The 23,338-nt window shown below is 41.6% G+C and overlaps 2 protein-coding genes across 3 annotated transcripts in view; one reads left to right on the top strand and one right to left on the bottom strand.

Annotated features, from left to right (window-relative positions):
- Nucleotides 1–17,016, bottom strand: part of SEC24C (SEC24 homolog C, COPII component) — a 39,062-nt gene extending 22,046 nt beyond the window's left edge. Inside the window, exons 1-6 of one of the 2 annotated variants that reach the window (XM_086466313.1) lie at nucleotides 16,989–17,016; nucleotides 8,848–9,050; nucleotides 5,781–5,867; nucleotides 3,107–3,248; nucleotides 1,937–2,115; nucleotides 316–750 (exon numbers count right to left, since the gene is read on the bottom strand). In XM_086466313.1, coding sequence (XP_086322439.1) covers nucleotides 316–750; nucleotides 1,937–2,115; nucleotides 3,107–3,248; nucleotides 5,781–5,867; nucleotides 8,848–9,022 — 1,018 coding nt within the window. In that variant the 5' untranslated portion in view covers nucleotides 9,023–9,050; nucleotides 16,989–17,016. Of the gene's footprint in view, nucleotides 1–315; nucleotides 751–1,936; nucleotides 2,116–3,106; nucleotides 3,249–5,780; nucleotides 5,868–8,847; nucleotides 9,051–16,988 lie in introns of those variants that run through there. The other variant, XM_086466314.1, reaches the window with a different exon arrangement.
- Nucleotides 17,017–19,471: 2,455 nt separating this feature from the next.
- SYNPO2L (synaptopodin 2 like) overlaps nucleotides 19,472–23,338 on the top strand; it is a 36,223-nt gene continuing 32,356 nt past the window's right edge. The window contains exon 1 of the mRNA XM_086466944.1: nucleotides 19,472–19,576. Coding sequence (XP_086323070.1) covers nucleotides 19,472–19,576 — 105 coding nt within the window. The remainder of the gene's footprint in view (nucleotides 19,577–23,338) is intronic.

Below are 23,338 nucleotides of genomic sequence, written 5' to 3'. Positions count from 1 at the left end.
ATCAAATTAAAGTTCATAATAAAATTTTGATCACAAGTTCTTGTAGTATTATGGCACTAATCACTAAACCACTTTTTGGCCAAGTAAGCTAGTATTCCTTTAGTTACATTAAGCTGATTAAAACCTGAATGACAAATATCTTAGAGTGACACAGCCTATCTTGGATTTGTCCTTCAGACACGAACACAGGGAAACAAGAGGGAAGCTCTGAAGTGCAGTCAGGAGCCCACTAGTAACAAACCTGAAATCCAGGTCTCAGTTTGCAGCACTCAGAGAACACACGTAACTTAGAATTCCTATACTAGGAATACTCACCATTCTGCTGCATTTGGTATCCTGGCTGAGGAGGATGAGTGGGAGGAGGTGGTCCATGTAGGCCACTCATGGGAGGTCCAGGGTGCGGCCCTGACAGAGCTGATGGAGGTGGTGGTGAGGATACATGATTAGGCTGGGAAGTTGGTGGTCTAGCAACTGTCTGCCCAGGCAGTGGTGGGCCTGACATGGCAGGTGGCCTTGGGGCACCTGTAGTAGGAGGGTAAGAGGAAGGTCCAATCCCTGTAGAAGAGGGAGGTGGGGCAAAACCAGGGACTTGAGTTGATATTGGTTGACCAGGAAACAGAGGCTGTGCCAAAGGAAGACCCTGAGACACACTGGTAGGAGGCGGTCCTTGGCTCGAAGTGTAAGGTGTGTAGAGACCAGATCCTGTTGCACTAAAGCTTCCTGAGACTGGGGGAACCGATGTTGGGGTACCTGATAAGAAGAAAAGGAGATACAGCATCATTTTCTTCTATCCTCAATACAACTAAGATGCAAGTGAAACCCATTTGTTCTAGATCATCTAAACAGGTCTACCACTTTCTCATCTTCAGATGGACTTATGGATGGACAATAGAGACAAACCTTAAGTGAACACCCTCCTAATTGATCTGAGTGCCAAAACTGAGTCTGAGACTATTTTACACAATCAGAATACCTTTCAGGATTCTGGGCCAGAAAAAAAGGGGCAAAGCCGGGAACATGCAAAACAAGAACCACCACAAGTCTGTCTACTGATTTCTTGAATTGAAATAAATTTGTATCTTAAACTCCAAACTCCAAAAGTTGGAGCCTGTAGTTCAAGGATGGTTTTCAGCTTCATGGTTTTAACAGCATGGAACTAGGATCTTCTGTATTTACCACTTTACTATTTACAAAGATAATTTTAGACAAACATATTGCCAAAAGGCTGGAGAAATCTGCATCCCCTACTCCTCATTTTTCCTACAAAGTCATTAGAGCATAAGAGATGTTTGTCAAAAAGTACTTTGCCAAAACAATTATCAAAAACACCCCAACAAAGCATAGTCAGACCAACTTACGCATACTGAAGACAAATCTCTAGTCTTCAATTAAAAAATAAAAAGCCCTGTAATCTACAGCAGTGGGACTGTAGATCTAATACAATAGAACAAAATATCTAAATTCAGTTTATACTGTTTGAATAAGTTTCTTTTCAACTTCCAGCAGAACCCTTCACAGAATCATTCAAAGTCATCTCAGCCCTTTCTGATTTACTTTTCCTTTCTTTTTTTTTTTTTTTGACTGGGCTGGTGCACAAGTGGCAAGACATGTAGACTCTACAACAGCTTACTTAGGGATAGGCTGGTTTTGTGTTTCACAACAAGATTCACCCAGTTGAGGAGAAATATTGTTACTCTCTTTTCTTACTCATGTCCTGCAGTACTTCAGAACTGAGACTATTGTAGGGGGCAGTGCAGGTTTTCCCCAATGGTGACCCTATTAGTCAAGCAAACTACTGTTTACTATGGCAGATGTCATCACCCCAAGAATTCCTGTCACCATATGGTAATGAATCAGTGACCAGAGCAAATCTTTTTTTGAAATTACTAGCCTAAATGAAAAGCAATAGCATATTTCTGTAGCCAGGAAACCTTACCATAGCCCAGTCCAGCTGGGGGAGGAGCAGAAGCTGTAGTACTGCCAATTGTCATCCCTGCCATGTGATTGCTGAGCTGCTGTACACTGGCTGGGGGGGGACCATATTGCTGGAACGTAGATGTCTGGCTGACAGGTGTGGGTGCTGGGCCTGGCAGAAACGACTGAGAAGCAGGTGGCCTGAGAAGAAAGATGAAAAACTTCACTTGATTCCCCACTACACAAGCAGGTATAATTCTCTGTGCCTTTTAAAATTGTTCTAGCACATAAACACTAGCTGGGTCTTAATTATTTACACGAAGCACTGTAGCTCAGTTTCAGAAAAATAATTACAGATCCTACATGGATCTCAATCTCTTTCATCAAAAAATTCTATTAGTTCTTAAAACACAAATTCTATGTGTATAGCATTTTTTTTTGTTAATTCCGTCTTAGTCATTGCAACAAATCAGAAATACTGCAACAGAGTCTACAGAGTGAGCAACAGTAATGCCTGCACAGCTATGTAAGAATGCTGTTGCCCAAAGGATTTGGACTCTTCAGCTGACAACACTGAGCTTAACCAGAAAGAAACAAAAAACAACCACCTTCCCCCATAACCAGTAATCAGAACGAAGCAGTGATGACCGTTGCCATTTCACCACAGAGGTAATGGCAATATCTTTCTGGAGAAGATGCCCAAGAGCTTTAAATGAAGATACCTCAGGGATCCATAACACATAGAAAAGGACCCAGAACAAATACTAAGGAACTACTCAGTAATGACAGACAGCAACATGCCCCAGATGGAGATCAATACACACAGCCAAGGAACCAAATACTACGGCTCTGTGGATGTAATTCTTTTAAAACAAGACAGATTATGTGAATCAAAATTCCTTATGGGAAAATGACTAACATAAACAAAGTCTTTCGAGGAGAAGTGGTTTTGATCAGTCACTGACATCTGTTCATATCCTTCCAGAAGTTTTTCATCTCCACTGATTATTATTGTCTAACAAATACCCCTATGGCAAAACGTGGTTCCAAAACAATAAAGAACCATAAAAAAAGTCAATTTCCACCACAGGAAAAACTAAGTATTTAGTTTGTTCTAGATCCTAAAAGGTCTAGACCTAGCATAGGTCTACCAAGGCAGGCCCTTGCTATGATTTGCTCTTCTTGTATGTACCTCTGCATCGGGGCTGCTGAGGCTGGAATCCCATTCTGCACATCCCCGTGTCCAAACTGACTGTATGCCAGGTGTCCAGAAGGAAGAGATGCTCCAGAGGCTGGAGGGGGAGCTCCAGACGTTGGAGGGGCTCTTAATGAACCTAGTGACATACGGGGGGGAATTTTAAAAAAATCACAAATTACTCACAGAAACAAGGGTGTGAACCAACTACCACGAGAAATCCAGGAAATAAAAAAACCCGCGCAGAAACAGTTCAGCAGTAGACAAACTGATGTATCAATACTCCACAAGCAACAATTTACACAACTATATTAGAAGTAGCAAAACAAAACTGAAAGCGTACATATTTTTAGCCAGTGTCACTAGTGCACACAGATCAAGTAGAAAATATGTACTGTGGAGTGTCTTCAAAAGATAATTTAATCTTCTGATGAAGAAAAAACATTATCTTGTTAGTACGGTATTAAATTCTTCCCCCTCCAAGTCCAATTATTTTTATCCAGACCAAGGAGAGTATTCACATGGAACCTAATGTTCATTACAGGTCAGTTTTCCCTACTTGAAAGGTAAGCAGGTTATGTGAGTAGATACAGTTTCCAAATATTACATCCAACTAACTGCTTTTATGTATAACATAATGGGGGCCACCACAGACTGTTCTTCCCAACCTGTCAAGGTTGGAAGCTAACACAAATGCTTTCTCATCTTCAGACTGAGCTGGTTCAGTCACAGCCCAAACATATTTGCCTCAGAAACAAGTCTTCACACTTTAAACAGACAGCACAATCCTGGATACAATACCAGCAGACCAACTGCAGTCTCTACTTCCAAAAAGAGAATATAAACTTCTATTTTAATCATATTGTGTTAAAAATGTTGTTAATTAGAACAACCACATGATCATGCTTGCTAACTGCAAGGGAACATATTTCATGTATAGGGTATGGTTAAATACAGACGACTAGAGTAAACTGCCCCATGCGACCAGGGCAGCACACACACACTGTTGTGTCTCTCTGACAGTGACTGCCATGACACGTTTAAAGAGGATTCTCAACCTTCTTGTGATGAACCATTATGAAATAGGAAATAGGAGAAGCCATTTCTCAATTCTACAACCTAATTTATACACCAAAGCATGAGGTTTCAACACACATATATTTTTATCTTATCTGCTACACGTAATTCTTCATAAGCTTGTGGATGTAAACTAAAGTAAGGAATTAACTAGACCTTATATAAATAACCAGTAATTTCTTGGGGCTTTTTTCTTTATTACTAAACCTCCTCCTGTTCTTCATTAGGACTTAGGACTTAATTATTTCCAGAGACATTTATTATCTTTATATACCTTCACCTCATTAAATCTTGTCTTTTCTAAACTACTGTTACGGGATCTTTGTCTTAGTGTTCCTCTGGCTAAGCATTTCCCGATCTCTAATTATTTGTATGTTGTGTGGTATTTCTATTTCTGAATGTTCTTTGTGATACCTTTTCAGTTAATTGGATACACTTTCATCTATTTTGGAATCTCTTTCCTTTGACAGTACATGTAAACTGTTTGACATTGTTATCTTTTGTCTTTGAAAGCATATTTAATCCAATTTCTGGAGTGATCCTACACTTTTTTTTTTTTTAACATTAATTTTTTCCTCCTCAACTTTAACAAGCATACAATTTGACAAATACATGCTTACTTCAGAAAAAGCTTCTGAAGTCTTTTTTTTCTAGTTCTCATCACAAAAATACTTCTGTAACCATCACCACAGCCAATGAAAAAAATTCACTTGAACAGGTATGAATATCTAGTGGTTTAATAGCTTAAGATTAATTACTGTTGAGGAATCCTGCAGCTCCCCTTCAACATCTTTGAGATATTGTTCTTACTCATCATAGACCTCAAAATGGAAGTAGATTACAGCAAAATGGGAAACCCCTGTGATTTTACTCAAATCCCCAAGACTATAAGGTCTTGGCCCAGTTCTGACTCCTTACTCTTCTAAACAAATTGACACCGCTAGAAATAGCTCTTCCAAAATACCATTAGTTGGAAAGAAGGAAAAATACGATGTGATTTCTTGCAGTGTTTCTAATTCTTACATCTTGATTGCTAGCTTTGCAAAAGTATTTCCTTCTTCAAGTCACAGCTTTTGGAATCATAATTATGCCTAATGTATATTTGGTTTCTATGCTATAGCCAAGGAAGCTAAAAACTTCTTTTTCCCCTTAAACGAAATCTCATGACTTCCAATAACAACCCCTTAGTGCTTAGGGAGATTTTTCATTTCTTCATTGCAATGCTATCATTTTAGACCACAAGTTTTAGTACTCTCTCAAGTGGGAGACTACATTCTTTTAAGCTAAGGATTCTCCCTGACAGAACCTGAACAGGCCAATTCAGGTTTTGAAATCAGTCTTCAGAAAATATTAATCACAAGTCAGGTTTTATCTATGAATCTGCAGGCACAAGGGATTTCTACTAGGATTATTTCTTCACATCCTCTTCATGTTTCTGCAGTGCTGGCTACAAACAGATTGGGAAGTGTCCCACGCACCTCTGCCTGAATAATCAGGTACCCACATCTTTGAGATAAATATCGATATTAAGTGGGAACCTGGCACAGAAGCAGCAGCACAGCACAAACACTCCCACAGAAAGGTCACCATTTACCTATGAAATTAGGTGCAAGAGAAGAAGTGTCAGAGTTGAGAGATACAGGAGAGCCCTTCGAAGAGAACCCCAAGGAAGGAAAGTAACCTGGAAAGACAGAATACACCAGTAAATCAAGCCTGAGAGAAAGCACCAAGAGACAGCGTTTCCAATGCTGAGACATCACATTTACCACATTATTCCTTAAGCTATACTCCCTCTCACTGTTCTACCATGCATAACATATTACCAACATAGTTCATACATTAATGTTAATACAAGTATTAATAGTATCATAAACAGAGTCTATGTAAAACAACCCAGCAGCAGCCTAATCGTTACTGGTATTCAGATAATTGTGTTTGCACTTTCAACTGCATGATGTCATCAGAAGGAAACCAATGAACTGACTGAAAGACTAGTGCAAAATTGTCCCACCTCTTTTAACATTCTCATAGCAAGCAGCAGCTATTTTCAGCTAGCACCACCATACTCCACTTCTCATCCCAAGCAAGACTAGCATCACTGCCACAGCATTCCCATGTTTCCATTAGTTAGAGCTAGGGTTTGTCACATAAATCAGATGCAAAAGATTTCCTGACTGAGGATGGCACCTGCTCCCAACACTTCTCCACGCAGTCTTTCAAGCAATTTTACTGTTATTTTTAAAATAAATCCCTAAGAAATTCTTTGAGATCACAAAGTAACATTGGCAGTTCTCCTTTTACCCCTCAGTGTTCACTAAATCCCTGTCACTCTAGTGCCTCTGAAATTAGTTCTCTTTCCTCTACATTATGCATCTACAACAGGTCTTGCTACAAGGCCTGCAATAAATATGACATGTTGGAGATAGGTATAGAAAGGATAACTGTCACTATCTTCACTATCACCTGTCTGCTCTTTAATAATGCACTGTTTGTTTGCCACTCTCTTCCACCCAAAAGTCATATTCAGCAGTGACCAAGAGGTCAACTTCTGGCTGTTGTGCTAGTGCTTTGAATTTTACATTCCTTCTGTCTAAAGTCAGGAATCCTGGATGTACAGGAGCAGGTCCAAAATGTACAACTGACAACTGAGATTTCCTTAATACCGTCTGCTATTTCTAGGAAGAACAGTCTCACAAGAAAAGATGGAAAAGAAATCTCCAGAAACCACGGGTGGCCTTTGCCTGACGTATCAATAAAGTACATGGGATACTACTTAAGAGTAGTGCAATACATTCCTATTGTCCAAACGAGACGACTTTGTTGCCATCAGTGTTATACTACCTTTCAATCATTATTGGAACAAATAAAATCTGCATTTTTAATCTGTACAAGTTCATATTCCTGTTATCAAGATTTCTAGGTGCGTCCTTACTGAGCTGTCACAAACCACATTTCTGTGGTTCACAAATTAAAAAAGGCAAACCAGAAATAATTCAGAAGGAAAAAAGCAATTCTCTTAAAAAGAAATGCTTTTCAGACTTGTGAAGTCTGAAAGTTCTTGAAGTATCTGATGGAAGATGCTCATCAGTTTCTGTTCACAAATATCCTAAACATTCTTCACACTGCTAACAGCCAAATCCTGTTTTCTATAAATAGCTGCACTGATGAAACTTTTCCCACAAATCTGTAGGAATCTCTGTCCTTCTTGAATCTTCTTCTCTCCCTCACTGAAACAAGTCCAGTTTCTCCTCACTCCTTCCATGGGACAGGAAACACTAGTTAGTCAATAGCTACATTGAGCAGCCAAGCAGAGCACTCAATGGCTGAGCTCTGCCTCTGTCTTCCCAGGAAGCAGGGCTTCTTTCCTCTGCCCAGTGCTGATTTTCATTGCTTTTATAGGAATTTAAACCCTCTGTGAAATTAGTTCAAAACACAGAGATTAAAAGTGCTGTTGGAAGAGATTTATTGAGAAGAGGGGAGGAAGAGGATTAAGGAAAGAAAAGGAAGATTGAGCAACTGAATAACTCATTCTTCAGCACACCACACTAACTCTTCTTCTACTCCACTACCCTGCTAACTCCAGACAAAAAACCCAACAGGGCAATTATTCAGCTCCTGAATTTCAGTCTCACACTTCTGTTAGTTTCAAGAAAACTAGAGGCACTTCAATTGTTCTACCCTTCTCACTGAGTTTGGTTTAAAATTCAAGAAGTTGCAAAAAATTCAAGATGTACTTGGAGGGGAGAATGATATAGAGACCATCAGCATGATTATCATATTCCTCATTTCTTTAGAGTACCAACCTGAAATTTAAACAAACATTTCAGAGTGGAAGTTCATGTTGTGCTTATCTCAGCAGAATTGAATTCATACACATGATTTTGAAAGGCAGAAATACTTCTACTCAAAGCAATTGTATTTTCTCCTCTACATTTCAGATGTTAAAGTCACTACGAATCTCCCAAAACAATTCAGGTACCTGGAAACAAAGACTCCTAAAGGTCTTTAATAATTTTAAGTTAGCCTTTCTTTTGAAAACAGGAAAAACAAAAGTTAAACTACTCTGCCTTTTTTTTTTTTTAAAAAAAACCAAACAAAACCAATGAGCGCTATGGTCCTGCAGAACCAGAGAAAATCTGGAACACATTGGCTTGCCACATGTCCACAAACTTTCTACTGATTTTAAAGGCATTAGAGAAAATATCTCCAAATACACTTTCTGCCTAGAGTGGTATGTCTTAATCTTCCAGGATGGAGTGCAGGCCTTTCTACGTAATAATGCAGGGCAGTCTCAATTATAAATCTGTTACAGTCCTTAACTGCTGCCCCTCAACATAATCTCATCAAGAAGATTGACCTAGTCAGGTGCTTCAGTACCATGGGGACAGGGACATACAGAAATAAGCAGGCTATGCTTCTCAACATGTTAGTTTTATGAGTTATTAAAAGAAGAGTAAGCCCTAGTAAAATGGAAGAATGACAGAACAATAACCTCAGAACATACAAGATCAACATGATTATTAACATCATGTAAGCTACATACAGAAGAAAAGGTAATTGCCACCACAAAATAAAGACTAACAATAGGAAGTATACAGAAAAAATTCCATGCACACAACAATTCACAGGTTATCAACCAACAAGTTTTGACAGATAAGTACCTTGTGGAGGGACTGGCTGTTGATATCCTGGCATCGGACCATTATAAGCTCCATACTGCGATTGAGGAATCCCTGGCAACGGCTGTCCTCCGTAGGCAGGCTGCTGGTATCCCTGATATCCAGGCTGAGGTTGCCCATAAGGAGGCCCTGTGTGAGCTTGCTGGTTTACACTCATTGTATTCACATCCCCAAACTAATCTCACCTGCAAAAAGTGGTGGGGGGGAAATGGCTTTTAGCAGACATAAAACCAAACTGGCTAACTTCCATACTGTTTTCAAAGAAATGAGAGCTCCTGAGATAATAGGGAAGGTAAAACATGAATGGTAATTTACTCTTGCACAGCAATTTTTTCAAGTAAAGTAAATGCTTCATCAGAGCTAGTTACAAAACAGTATTTTCAGAAACTATGTTTTCTAATCAACTTATTCACTGCTTCATCCTGGTTAGACTTGTGATCATCATCTTAGACAAAAATACCATAGCCATTCCATAGCAGATGATTATCAAGCTTTCTGAGACACCTTAAGATCTACTTCCACCTCACAGAACATTAGACCAACAGAAAACAGATTTCGTGACATAGACGAGAGATTCCTTAACATAACAATTCAATAACACTGAACAAGTTCAGCTTCCATCTCTAAGTTAGTCTACTTGATCATGTTTCCTTGCTACAAGTCACTTCACCATCCATAAAGGCTGCTTCTTGAAGTATTTGATAGAATCCAGAACACAACCAATTTAGAGGGTTTGGGCTTTTCTTTTTTTTTTTTTTTTAAACAATAGATGACTTAAAGTCCTTGTTATGTACATAAATTTCAGAACAAAGACATTCCAAAAGTAGCACGTTCACCTAAGAAAGACGTGCAAAATTGAACAGCATCACAGGCAAAGATGTCATTAAAGGAGTTACACAAAAGCGTTAGACCTGAAACAGATTATCAGAGACAGCAGAGAAGTTTCTTAGCAAAGTTATGCAAGAAATCTTGCTTAACAAAGAGATTCCAAATTCCTCTGACTAACTGTATAGAGATACTGACTAACTTCATAAAGAGAAAAACAGAAATGGCATTGGGAGACCCCAAACCAGGCAGGCAATTCTTACAATACCACAGTTATCAAGCAGGCAGATAAGCCACAGAGCCCTTGAGTTGTGGAGAGTCAAGGAGATGACTTCATGGGCAGGAGATTCTCTTGTGGTCTACTTCTCAAGGATATTTTCCATCCCCTGTACTCCTCTGGACACTCCATATGTCACTGTTACCCTCTTCAGCTAAGAATATCTACACTAACACTGTAAAGAAATGTGTGTTTAGAGCAATTTAATTTGCTACTATGCTACTAAAAAACTCCAGTTCATATAAAAACACAAAGTTAAGGTAGAGGAAATAACTAATGTTGACCTCATATTTTGCTCCAAACCCTCTGATGAACTTGTGCATTAAAGATACATAGCTAATCTTAACACAGAGGAGAGGCACAGCTGCAACAGTCACCAGCCAGTTGAGGCAAATCCCAACAAGGAATCTATAGCTTAACTCAAGCGGATGACAAACATATGAGCTGTTTTGCCTATAAATTGATCACAGTATGCCAACCAATGCTAAGGTTGGTTCTTCACATTACCAAAAACATGATCTCAAAGAATTATTTCAACAACTGACACCACAGTTGTATAGCAAAGGTACTAAAATAACTACAGCTCTGTAAGAATCATCCACATAAAAAGAAATTCTTTCAGATCCTTATATATAATAAAGGGAAAATACATGTATCACAATCAAGCAACCTATTTACAGAAGAAAGCTAGCGTAATACATACATACTACATTTAACCTCCTACAGCTAATAAACATGACAAATGTAAATAGTAGGAATGCTAATGCTTACTCTGAAATTAAACATTATATGAAAGGAAATAAATGTTTTATATTTTTATGTAAGTTTTCTATTTTTATTCTTCAATCTGTATAAAGGTAATGATAGTGCTTTTGTTTAAAAAAATAACATCATATATTTGAAGGTAATTTACTCTTGAAAGTAACATGTAATGTCACTTGCAACAGCTTACAACAGAATTTTTTATTAGCCTGCAGTGTTTTTAAACATGATTACACATGACAAACATGACAGCAAAAGAGTCATTTCTAAAGATTCTGGTTTCCCGCACCACCTTTGACTTAGTTCTGCAGAACAGTCTAACCTGAGCAGCCATGCAGACAGGAAATCTGGACTTTGGGACCTGCTCCCTTCCCAAGTTCCCCTGAAGGTTAACCTCTTCCTCTCCAGGTAGGCAACCAGTATCAGCACATTGCAATCACAGACCTACCCCCAACCACCACCTGTTCAGCGCAAACAGTAAAGCAGGAGAGTTCCTGCTGCAAAGGTGGAGTTTAAGGGCGAGAAGACTGCTCTACCCACACATCCTGGAACCTCTGGGCAGGGCTTTCTGCCAAGGAAGAAGGGCTGCCTTCTCTTCTTCCTGCCCCTGACTACTGCTTATTGGATTGTGCATGAGCAACTTGGCTTCCAGTCACAGCTCCTACAAACAGGTCCTTCCTCCAGGAAGAGCTTCAAGCAAAGTAGCAGCATCCTGCAGGACACCTCCTGAGCTATAATCGCTAAGACACTCTTCACAAGTTACACCTACAGAAATCCCTGAACAGATCTAATGCTTGAAGAAGAAATACTACAGGGCAGAAGATGAATCTTTCATGCTTTTTAGCTTTATTTTTAAAGCATGATAGAGCAAGAACTCAAGCATGTACCTTGCAAACCACCTCTGACTTACTGTTGTGATGTTACCTGATGATCTTTTCTCTTTTCAGACTTCCCTCCCCTCCCTCATATGAGTATCACTATTTCCCGCTTGAGCAGGTAATATCTGTTGGCTTCTTGCTCTTTCTGCAATAATACAGAAACCAAGAGTTAAGTTCATTTAATGCAAGTCTTACAGAGGAAAAGAGTTTTGAGATAATTTCCTGCACTTTTAATGGAAAAAGTAGCTACACAAAGGAGATGGTTCTAACTCAGTGTCCCAACTGAGAGAAAGGTAGATATACCTCAGACCTTCTGCTAGCCCATGTGGCAGCCAGCACAGGCTAATCTTCACCACAGCACAAGCTGATGCTTGCTCTATACTGGCAGAGGGTCAAGGAGGGAGCTGGAAAGAAGGAGGAAGACTCAAGAACAAGCCCAGTGTTGAAGCTGGGGATAAGGCTGCTTCATTATTTCGGTTGCTCGACTTGCTCTAAGCGTAAGGCTAGTGGCATGCTTGCTCATCACTGATGTGGAATACCATAAAGGGCAGGGCCAAGAGTATCTACCTCTGAGAGGGCAGGAGGCAGTTATCACTGAATGAGTCCATCTTCCTTCTCCCCCAGTAAGAGTCATTTGAATCAAACAGCATTCATTTTCTCTCCCGTCAAAAAAATATATATGCACATTAGAACCTGGTCAGTTGAAGAGATATGGGGAAAGGGAGAATTCTATGCTCTCTGTCTTAGGACGTGAAGGAAAAAAAAAAAAAAAAAAAAAAAAAAATCACAGAAAGAATGAAATACATACACCAGATAGGGAGAAATGGTGACAACAGGCTGTTTCACTTGATAAAATTACCAAGGATATTCCTTTGCATGTAGTAACACATTACCAAAACAGCCAGACGTAGTATTAAAACCTGCTGTCGAACATCATATTACTACTCAGCAGTTACAATACACAAAGGTCAAATAAGCAGCACTCACGCTATTGGGAAAATACTATGACAACAAGTGGTCACTACCATGAATAACAATTTTCTTGCAAAGCATGAAGCAGTCACCCTATGCTGTTTTCTGTTCCTCTGTATAAAGACAGATGATATGGAAGTTTTGGTCTAAATAGTTACACAGCTAAAATTTGTGCTGGAAAGCTGTCATACAAGACAGACAACCAGTGCTGATCAGCAATGAACTGATGGGAGAAAAATACACAATAATACTGGACGGGGTGGGGCACAAATCTTTTAAGTTTCACAATGGTTTCCAGATTCTATAGTATCCAAAGCAAACTACAGCACAGCTTTTATGGCTCGATTTTTAAAAAAAGCCCTAGTGATTCATACGAGCTTGTTTCAATCAGCAAATCTCCCAAATCACTGAAAACTGCATATTCATCATTTTTATGGTCTGCATTCACTGTTAATTCCCTTTTGAAACCAAAAAGCTTGATCTCATCAGTTCTTGATTGCTTTCTAAAGGAAACGCATACAACAAAATTACTTCCTTCAGAAAGATGCTAGTGCCTTTTTTACTGGTCCCAATGAAATAAAAGCCTTGTTGGCTTCAACTGGCGGAGACACTGACTCTTAAAAAAAAAAAAAAAATAAATAAAGACGATGACAGCCACACGGCCTCCTATATTATGCTGAAACTGAAGAAAATATGTCTACTTAATTTCTGAACACAAAAATCAAAGCCATTTACAAATGATGGGACAGAAGGGGACAACCAGCATCCTCAGAGTCCAATTCAGAATATTACCTACAGTGCTTTCAAGCTTCCATTCTGCAACTTTCTGAAGAAGTAGCAAAGTTATGCTATTCTTATAAAGATCCAGACTCTGGAGCTAAGAACACTCTTCTGAAAAGCAGATGTCCTTGCTTTTGTTTCACCGACAGGTTGACTAGGTCCTCTACCAGCACTCATGAAACACTTGGTTCTTTTCAGATACAAGAAACTCCTGTTTTGTTTTTCTACAGAAAATCCTGGAAGAGAAGCTCATATCCTGGAAGTCAGAGACTGGCAACTGATCTGGAAGCACTCAGGCTATTATAACAAATGCCTCCTGTACATTTGTCCAAATGAATCCAAACAGCCCCACTGGAACGGACCCTCCAATTTTGTTGTATTTTTGTGGTGCTCTGTCTTTCCACTTGGGCAGATTTTCAACTTGTCACACCATAGGTAATATTTTCTTCATCTATGCATTTTGAGTCACTGCCAGAAATATCTGTTTTAACAGTTCATGAGAGGGATAAGACACACAGTTTTCAAAATTAAACTTTACAACTGAGCATCCGTGAAAGTCCAGAAGCCACCATATTTTCACTGAAGACACTTCCAGGAGGAGAATAAAGGATAGATTAGCTGCTAAAACTTCCTGACACAACAGGTACTGGCCCTGATTTTTGCAGCCCAGTCTTTCCTGATCTGGTTCAAAGATGTCTTTCAGACTTCAGGACATATAAATCACAGTTCACATCTAAGGTGTGATCACTTCTATGCTCTTCTAAAGAAGGGCCACGTTAAACCCCGTTTTGTTAAGCTGATCCATCATCTTCGGCAAGGTCCAATACAACATACGAGCTGTGAAAGTGGTTAAAAACTGAATACAGAAAAAGCTTAGTCTTGACCTAATCTTAAACCTACTCCTATTTCCAAGTCCTGCCACCACCACCAGATTTTTACTTCAATAACGTTTTATACTCTTTGTTGACTTAATTCTCCTGGTAGGATTGATTTACATCTCTATCTCTCTAATAAAGCTCTAAGAAAAGATTTCAAAACCGCTCAAGTTACGGGCAGTGCTTTTTGAGAGCAACACTGTGAAGGCAAAAGTCATTTAAAATATGATATTGACAAAAGCAGAGATTTCTCTCTTCCTTGGCTACCTGCACATACATGTAACAACACGCGAAGTCATCTGACTCATTTCTGTGAACTTTGCACAAGTATAAATGATTAGGAAAAGTTACAAGAGTAATTTAACATTTAGAGAAGAGGCCAGAAGTAATAGAATGAATAGAAATATATAGAATAAGACTAAAAAACATGTCATAAAGCTAAACAAGCTTTCTTCACATATATTTTAATACTGACCATCTTTCATCCAAAATTTCTGTACTCTGACTTCCCCTACACAAATATGCATTATCCAATTCCCATCGCTCACAAGAAACAAAAAAGCTCAGAATTAGCTTTTCCTAACACATACCTCCCTGTTTATACTGTCCTTTAGTGCTTTCGATGTTAAAAATGAATCTTGCTGAACAGATAAGCACAAGCTCTATCTTCACAATTCATAACTAATAAAGCTTTTCAAACCTGAAGAACAAGAAACATCCACCTTCTCTCTTCCATGGACACCTCGTGGTTGATCACTTTTACTCACTCTTTGTACTTTGCCCTCCCTTAGCCAACTATCAATTCTTTCTTGGATTTCTGACCTTCTTTCTGATAATAAGAGCTACAGCAAGAAAATACAGTCCTACAGTAGCAGAAGAAAACATTCAGAGGTACAAGCATCAAACGATTCATTAAAGAAATAATCCTTTAGACATCTGTTCACTGCTATAACTCGGCTGTCAGCCATGAAATTAGAACCTGGAATGAATGTCACAGCATATTTATGAAGAAGTATTCCTTATATCCATGTCCACTTCACAGCCTGTCTACAGCAATAAAGAAAATAAAGAATCCTGAGTGGTACAGCTTCAAGCAGAAAAAGGTAGTTCCAGAAGCAAGAACCTTTTCCACACAAAAACAGACAGAAATGCTTCCACAGACATGAATAATGGTTAAGTCTTCTCTCAAGAGAGAGGCTCTGAAGTTTTAGGCCATATGTATTTCTATCCATCTCATAACCAGAGAGACCCCTATGAGAAGGGTGAAAAGTGGGGGTGAGGGGGGTGGTGTAAGAGCGGAGGAAGTTAAAGCCAAAGTTCCCTAAACCTACTCAGGACTACTTTGTATTAATAAACAGTGAAGACTTTAAGACAAAATCAGCAAGAAGTCACCCCCTATTCTAGTGGTGTGATTTTACACTGCTGGTAAACAACAACAAAAGAAACATTGCACATTATGCTTCAGGTGGTGATTTCTCTACCCCTAACATTTCCCCCCCGTCAACATTTGGTAAAGTTGACTAAGGAACCCTGCGACAGAAAAGGAACTAGAAACATATCTAGAAATATTTTTACGGAACTATCACATTAATGGCTAAAAATCAACACTGAGTACCAAACTTAAAAATCTGTATTTTAACATGACAGTACAAACACTAACTCTGGTGGATAACTTATAATGTGGGTGTAAGCAATTCACTGATGTTTCTGCAACCACTTCCATCAGCCAGTAAGTGTAATCAGAACTTCAACTACAGTGTGACAGTCACCAAGGAGGCCCAGTTCAGATGGTTTTGCAAAGCCTCACTGATAAAGATTTCAGAGCTAAGACACCACACATGTATTGAAAAATAATCAAGTACATCCCAACAACAAAAGGAAACAAAACTAACCTTCATTCTACTCCAAAGAGCACTGCTTAAAAAGAGTGAAAGCAAACCAACGATACAAAACAAACAGGTTTAAAGCCCCATCTACGTGGAAAGCAAGAGATCATCTCACATAACCACTTTTTCCACACTACACTTGTATTTTGATTATGCCATCTCCATTCCTTTCCTCCCTCCTTTTTCAAAGCCACAGACAGACCACTGTGAAGTTTTACTACCAAATCCAATCAAATGCAGTCACCAGATCTCCACACGGAACCAACATCCTTTACAAGCCTCGAATGAACGGACACTTGAACAGCACAACAAAAACACTGGGGGAAGGATCCGCGGATTACAAAAGATTAGGGACGTTGGAGAGAGGGTATCTGTCTCACAGCGCACCCAGGCCGAAAAAAAGCGGTCGGCTCTCCGGGAGGGAGCGACAGCCCAACTCGCAGCTTCCGGGACTCGCCGCACCACACCGGGACGCCGACAGCTCCCCTCGGGGCAGCCCATGCCCTGCAGAAGAAGGCCCCGCCGACAGCCGGCCCCGGCCCCACAGGCTGGCACCCGCTGGGCCGGGCCGCGCCGCACCGCCGGCGGTGCAGGACGCTCCTGACCGGACACGTTACCGAGGAAGATCCGGGCCCCTGCAGAGGCCGGGCGTGGCACGCAGGCACAGCGGGCCCGACGTGCCACCCAGGTGGGCGCCGTCAGGCCTCTTGGTGGGGAAGGAAGCGACAGAGGCGGTTCGGGTTCAGGCTCGGGCCCTGACCCGGCCGCCGGGCGCGGTGCCAGCCGCCCGCCCGCCCGCCCCGGGCCCCTGAGTGGCCGCCGCCGGCAGGCCCGGCGCCCCCCAGAGCCACTCTACGGCCTCGCTCACCGCCGCTGCCCGCCGCTCCCGGCACCGCTGTCCGTCCCGCTTCCGGTTCCCGACCCCGCCGCTCCCCCGGAAGCGCCGCTCCCCCGCCCGCTGCCTGCCACGTCCGCACTCCGCGCCAACCCCCGGCCGCCGCCGCGCCCTACCCGGCAGGGCCCGGATGCGGCGCAGGCGCCGCCAGGCGGGGAGCGTGCGCACTGCCTTCGCCGGCGGGAGCTGACGTCATTCCGGGGGGCGCACGTTGGCCGCTGTGCGCATGGGCCGTGCGGGCTGGCGGTGGGATCGTTCGCGCTCTGTGGCATCGCCGGGCGCGTGTCCGCAGGTGCCGGGCCATGGCGCCGGGGGGCCCAGCCTCGGGCCGGCCGGGGACCAGCCGCCACGTAGCCGCCACGCCGGCAGCGGCCGTCGCCGGGGCGCGCAGGCCGGAGCTGCGCTTGGCTGGACGGACGCCGTGCACTTCCGTCAGGCCCAGGGCAGCCCCGCGTGGGGCGGGAGGACTCCTGCGGCTGTGGGGGGGGGGGGGGGCAGAGCCGCGGGGCCGTTTTCTTAGGTTGCCTGCACAGTCCAAGAAGCTGCGTTTTGCCGCAAGAGCAGACGAGTGGTAGACTGAGGGCATGGCTGCAGCGTGGCACAACTGTGGCCAAGCACCGCTGAGCTTCAGCCTGCCCTGGTCACGGTGCTCTTGGCTGCGTGTCCTGCCAGCAGCCTGTGAAAGACCACGACACGGGAGCACCCAGGGCCGGTTTTGCACCAAAATGCAATGATAGTGCAAGAGTTGTTTGTTGGTGTCACCCACCAGCATGATGCAGTGTCACTGGATGAGGGTAGTACAATACTGGCAATGGAGTAGTCAACAAAGCAATAGTGTCAACAAAACTGCATCCTTTGAATGTTACAGTGCAAGGGTGTCACAGAGCTAAGTGTATGCAGAATAAGGATGAGATAAGTTTGTCTGTGGGATCTTAACAAAATTATGTTTTAAGCCCTGTAACAAAGGAGGAACATGGATTTTATTTCTCCTCTAACTCCCAGGGATCAAGTTGGCTTAGGATAGCCAGGAGGTCTTGTCTGTCATGGTTCTAAAGAGGAAACAGTGGAGGACTCTACTCCATGCTGGTGAGACCGTACCTGGAGTGCTGCATCCAGCTCTAAAGCCCTTGGCAGAGGAAAGACACTGAATGGCTTGAGCAGGTCCAGAGGAGGGCCACAAAAATTATCAGGGGGCTGGAGCACCTCTCCTATGAGGACAGGCTGAGAGTGGGAGTTGTTTAGCCTGGAGAAGAGAAAGCTCTGAGGAGACCTCATTGCAGCCTTTCAGCACTCAAAGGGGGCCTACAGGAAAGATGGGGAAACTTTTTAGCAGGGCTTGCAGCGACAGGACAAGGGGTAATAGTTTTAAACTAACAGAGGGCAGATTTAAACTAGATACAAGGAAGAAATTGTTTACAATGAGGGTGGTAAAACACTGGCATAGGCTGCCCAAAGAGGTGGTAGAAGCCCCATCCCTGGAAACATTCCAAGTCAGGCTGGACGGGGCCCTGGGCATTCTGATCTAGTTGAAGATGTCCCTGCTTACTGCAGGGGGTTGGACTGGATGACCTTTAAAGTTGTCTTCTAGCCCAAACGATTCTGATTCTATGACCCAGGTGCAAAGCTGTTCTCGTGGCCATTGGGGAGTCTATGTATGTGGTGCCCTGCAGAGAACTGTTTGAATCCCATCTGTGTAGCTAATCCTGGCTATTCTGGTCCCATGTCTAATATTAGGAGTGGCTGTAGGGGATGTCAGGAGGCAGGAAGCTGCAGAGGGAGAACATTGCATCTGTAGTCTGCCTGTGGTTTTCAGTGCAGACACATAGTGCTACTGTGTAGTAACACTAGCTGCATGGAGAAAACACAAGTGGAGAGCACACCACTTGCAAGCTGATTTTGTTCAGTTTCTCAGGGTCAGGTGCTAGCTTGTACAAGTTTGTGCCTGTGTCATGTCCTTGTCTGAAACTCATGCTAATGAATCCTGAGTGCCAGGTGACTCTAGGATTTGTGTTTGGAATGGGAAGTGGAAATAAAATTTTTACCTAAATGCTTCTAGCTTTAGGAGTGTCAGACAAAGCTCTGGAGAGACAGGAGGTGCGCTATTTTCAGCCATGCTCTGGTGAGAGATCCATGGTGCATGTGGGGGGGGCACAGAGGGTGAGATTGACATGACACGTGTGCGGGACAACTCTGGCCCCTTACCAAGAACAGAATCAAATGTCTAATCATAGGCAGAGCAGCAGCTGAGAGTCCAGAAGAGTGGTGAAGGCTGGGCTTGACAGTCTCAGCTCTCCTCTTGTGTGTGTGTAAACTTGAAGGAGAAAGTGAGCAGAAAGCCTTTTGGGTGACCCAAGATACACAGTGTGAATGGTGAAGATGGGAGTAGAAGATACTGCCTGTTAAGAACTGGAGTCTGTTTTGAAGTTGGGAAGACAAAGTATTCAAAGCGCAGAAATATGGGAGCTGAAGAAGAAATGCTTATCACTCTGTCTGGAGGTACCCCCTGGGGCTTCCGGCTGCAAGGGGGTTCAGAGCAGAAAAGACCCCTTCAAGTATCAAAGGTAGGACCTCAAGATGTGTACTGTGAGGGCAAAATTGTTCTGCTGAACTCAGATATGCCTACTGAGTCAGGCATCTTTCACTACCGTTAAGGAATGCAGGAACTCCTTACTGTGGCAGCAGATCTTAAAAGGAAAACTTGCGTGAAATGGTCAAGCAGGGTGTGGGGTGGGATATGCGTCCTGAAATAGATGCTATTGAGGTAGAAACAAGTGCCAGCTGAAGACCTGCTTCAGTGCAGGTCTATACAGTTCAGACGCTTTATAATCTGCACAGCTCTCCCCAGTTGTCAGCAGAGATTGAACCATAGTGACAGGATGCAGGAAAAAGAGCTCAAATATTGAAACTTCAGTGCTTGTGTAAGACATACAACTGAAGAAAAAATAAATTGAAGCAATAAAAGCCATATTTGTAATTCAATTCATCTGTCCCTAACACTTCATTATTATATTCCAGCTTTCAAAATAAATGCACATTTCTTAGGGACTATTCTGTTGGTGAAAACTTTCTCAATACTGTTTGAAGTGAGTATTTTTGATGCTCTAAGCAGCAATATTGGTTCCATTTCAAGAATGAAAGAAAAGCCGTTCTTTGGATGAGAGATGAAATAATAAAAAAGGAATAAACACGAACCTTGAGTTGCAGTACTTTTGATATGTAGCTGTTACTGTTCTCTTTTCATAAAGACTACTGAGTAGCTTAAGAATTAGGAAAAAAAGTTCTCTGTTTATTAAGCTCATAACAGCTGCATTAGCCTTGACACAATATCTTGGGATGTCTCACTGGAAGGCACCCAGCAGCAGGAATGAAAAAGTGCTATGCCCAGCTCCTTCTGTTTCCTTAAGGAGACTGTGCCTCTGACAAAGAATTTTAAATTAAATGTTCCGTGTCATTTAGCTCATCCCAGGTCAAGAAGTGTTTGTCTATAACGTCTGCCAAACGGTTTGGAATCCCATAGCTTGGCCATGGTGGAAGTGTTTCTTACGTGGAGATTGATGATTTTTCTCCAGGAAAAAAACTTCTGCGTGTACTCAGAGCTTCAGGTGCTGGAGAGAAAGAATCAGTATCCTTGAAACGGGTATCTGTCATCAGTGGTTGTTAGGAAAATGGGATTTTCAGTGGCCACATACTCTGTAGGGTCTAGGATTATTTTCACTCTTGTTTTTCACCCAATAATAGACAAGAAACTGGGACCGGAGAAAGAGGAGATACTAAGTGTCTTATAAAAATTACTCAGGACTGAACAGTGGCAAGAACTAGCCATTACCCAGGCTAAGTTGCACCTTAAGGTGAATGGAATATTGCTTAAGGATTAGTAGCACTTCCAGAAAGGTATTAACGAGAAGTAGCTCTCACCCAGAACTGGATGTCATACCTTAGGTCTAGCAATACAAATATATGTATATTTTACAATACTTGGATATTGCCTAAAAAAATAATTATGGAAAATATAATTGATACAAATCCATTTGAGGGTCTTTGTATATATCATATACAAATATATAAATCATTCTTTAAGCAGGACTTCAATTTCATAATTCTCATTTTGGGCTATTATTGTCCAGAATTTAATGGCATCCAGGTGACCATACATACTCACTGTCTTAAAGGCAACACCATTTAAACAGTGTCCAAAGAAAGAATTTATGGATCCTTACCAGGAACCCAGTAAGATCATACATGAATGTAAACTGCTTAGAAGAGAATAAACCCTCAGGAGTCATGAAGCAACCTAATTGTTCTCCTGTTACTATGCAGAGAGTAGAAGTTTGAATATCAGTTTTTGGCTCTTTGAGTTGAGAGATTAACTCTTCATTCTTCTGTGGTTAGGATTCTTCTATTGGCACCAGCAGGATGAAATCTGGGCCAAAATGCTGCCTGCAAAGCATCTTCCAAACCTCTAACATCATTAGTACTGTCTATTTCTATATTTTAGGAGTCAAAGGTAGGAATGGTCCCATTGCTAAAGAAGCCTGCCCAGGCATTGTGGCATACGATATAACATAGAGAAACAGGGCAGTATTGTCTGTTTCTCTGTTGGTTTGTTAGAGATGGGACTCATGTGGATGAGCAATTTGCTCTGTTTGGCCTCCATCCAGGAGATCAGTGCCTTTGGGCAGCACTGGGAAGTGTGGTCAGAAGGAGGTGTCACTGAGGTTGAGCCTGCCCGGCAGAGGTGGGCCAAATAACAACACAAAGTTCATTAGTACAGCAAAGAATGTGTTCTGTGTGTATGGAAAGACAGATTAAATAAATGAGTGTCTGTTAGTAAGTTGATTGCTGTCAAAGAAAGGACTCTTGGGGAGAAAAAGTGTTCATTTGAGACAAGGAAAACTTCAGCTTAGCAGAACAGAAATATTGGCGCTTTGGTTCTTACAGCAAAACCTGTTGGACAGAATGGGGAAGGACAGAACAGGAACCTGGATGAATCTGGAGAAAATGTGATAGGAGATACAGGCATGAATATCTGATAGGTGCCAGGAGATAACTGAGTGGATACAGTTGGTGTCTCAGGGAAATCCAGTGCTGTCATTTTAGGCAATTTCAACTTCTAGACTAGAAAAGTCAGAGTAGTAACACTAAGGAAACATGCTTACCCTTGGATGTCGAGTCAATTTTTTTCTATATACCTTTCTGGATGAAAAAGAATGATAAAAAGCTCATTTGGGCTAGTAAGTGGAAATGAATCAAGTATAACAAATAACTTTTATATAAATTGTAGTTGTGTAGAGACACTGGAATTGCAAGACCAGAGTAAGTTAATGGCCATCCCATCTCCCGCTTCCTGTTTCCTTTGTGTTTCCTGCAAGTATTTCAGAGGAAGTTGTAAAATTCACCAGTGCATCTGATTTTCTAGTAGTGCAATGTGAAGGGAAATTCTTTCACCCCAGCGGATTATCAGCATGTCTTATGAAGTACGTAAGAATTGACAGTCCTGTTGGTTTATTCTACGCATAAACAGGTAATTATTTGTGAACAGCTAGTTCTTTACTTGTCTGACTAAATCTTACATGGTTTCCTAATGAACATTTGATAACCTCAAGCAGCCAGACATCCCAGAGACTAAATGTTGCACAAAGTGGGATTTCCTGTTTGAGTCACTCTGTTGTATTACAAAGCCCTGCATAATTCATTGTCTTACATGATCAATTTACACAGTCACAAGTCTTCTTGCCTTTTTTCTTTCTAAAGGTTATATCATCATCATCTTTTTATTGTTTCTTTATATGGAGATTATGATAAAATCAATCACTAATTGCTGTTCTTGATATTTTTTGTTTTGTTTTCCTGAAAATTCTTCAGGTCTGCTGTACGCTTTTTAAATTTATTTTTTTTTTTGAGACAAGATGGTATATAATGACATTAGAATGTTTTCAGCATTATTTTTTATCCTCTTCAAATATGTTGGTGGGCCTCTCCTTGATTGTTCTGTCATAAACTGTTCACAATGATGGCTTAAATTTTTGGCTTTTTTCAGGTTGCAGGTACCTCAGAATGTACAGTGAGCATATGCATTTTAAACCGTGCTTTCTAGTGCAAAGTATTCAACTGGCCGCAACTAAAGAAGGTAGATGAACATGTTGGAAGTGGGGTGTGAACCTATTTTTCTACAGACTGAAAGGATACATAGCTGTAGTTTAAACCATTTGACAAAGCAAGGGATCAATTCTAAACCTCAGTCAAGCCAACACAAAGGTCTAGAAAAGCAGCTGGATCTTCACATGCTGGATCCAGCTGCCACAGAGCTTCTGTGCCATCCAACT

Source organism: Leptosomus discolor, chromosome 6, assembly GCF_034619465.1.
Source record: "Leptosomus discolor isolate bLepDis1 chromosome 6, bLepDis1.hap2, whole genome shotgun sequence".
Taxonomy (NCBI): Eukaryota; Metazoa; Chordata; class Aves; order Leptosomiformes; family Leptosomidae; genus Leptosomus; species Leptosomus discolor.
This window is presented reverse-complemented; position numbering and strand designations above follow the sequence as displayed.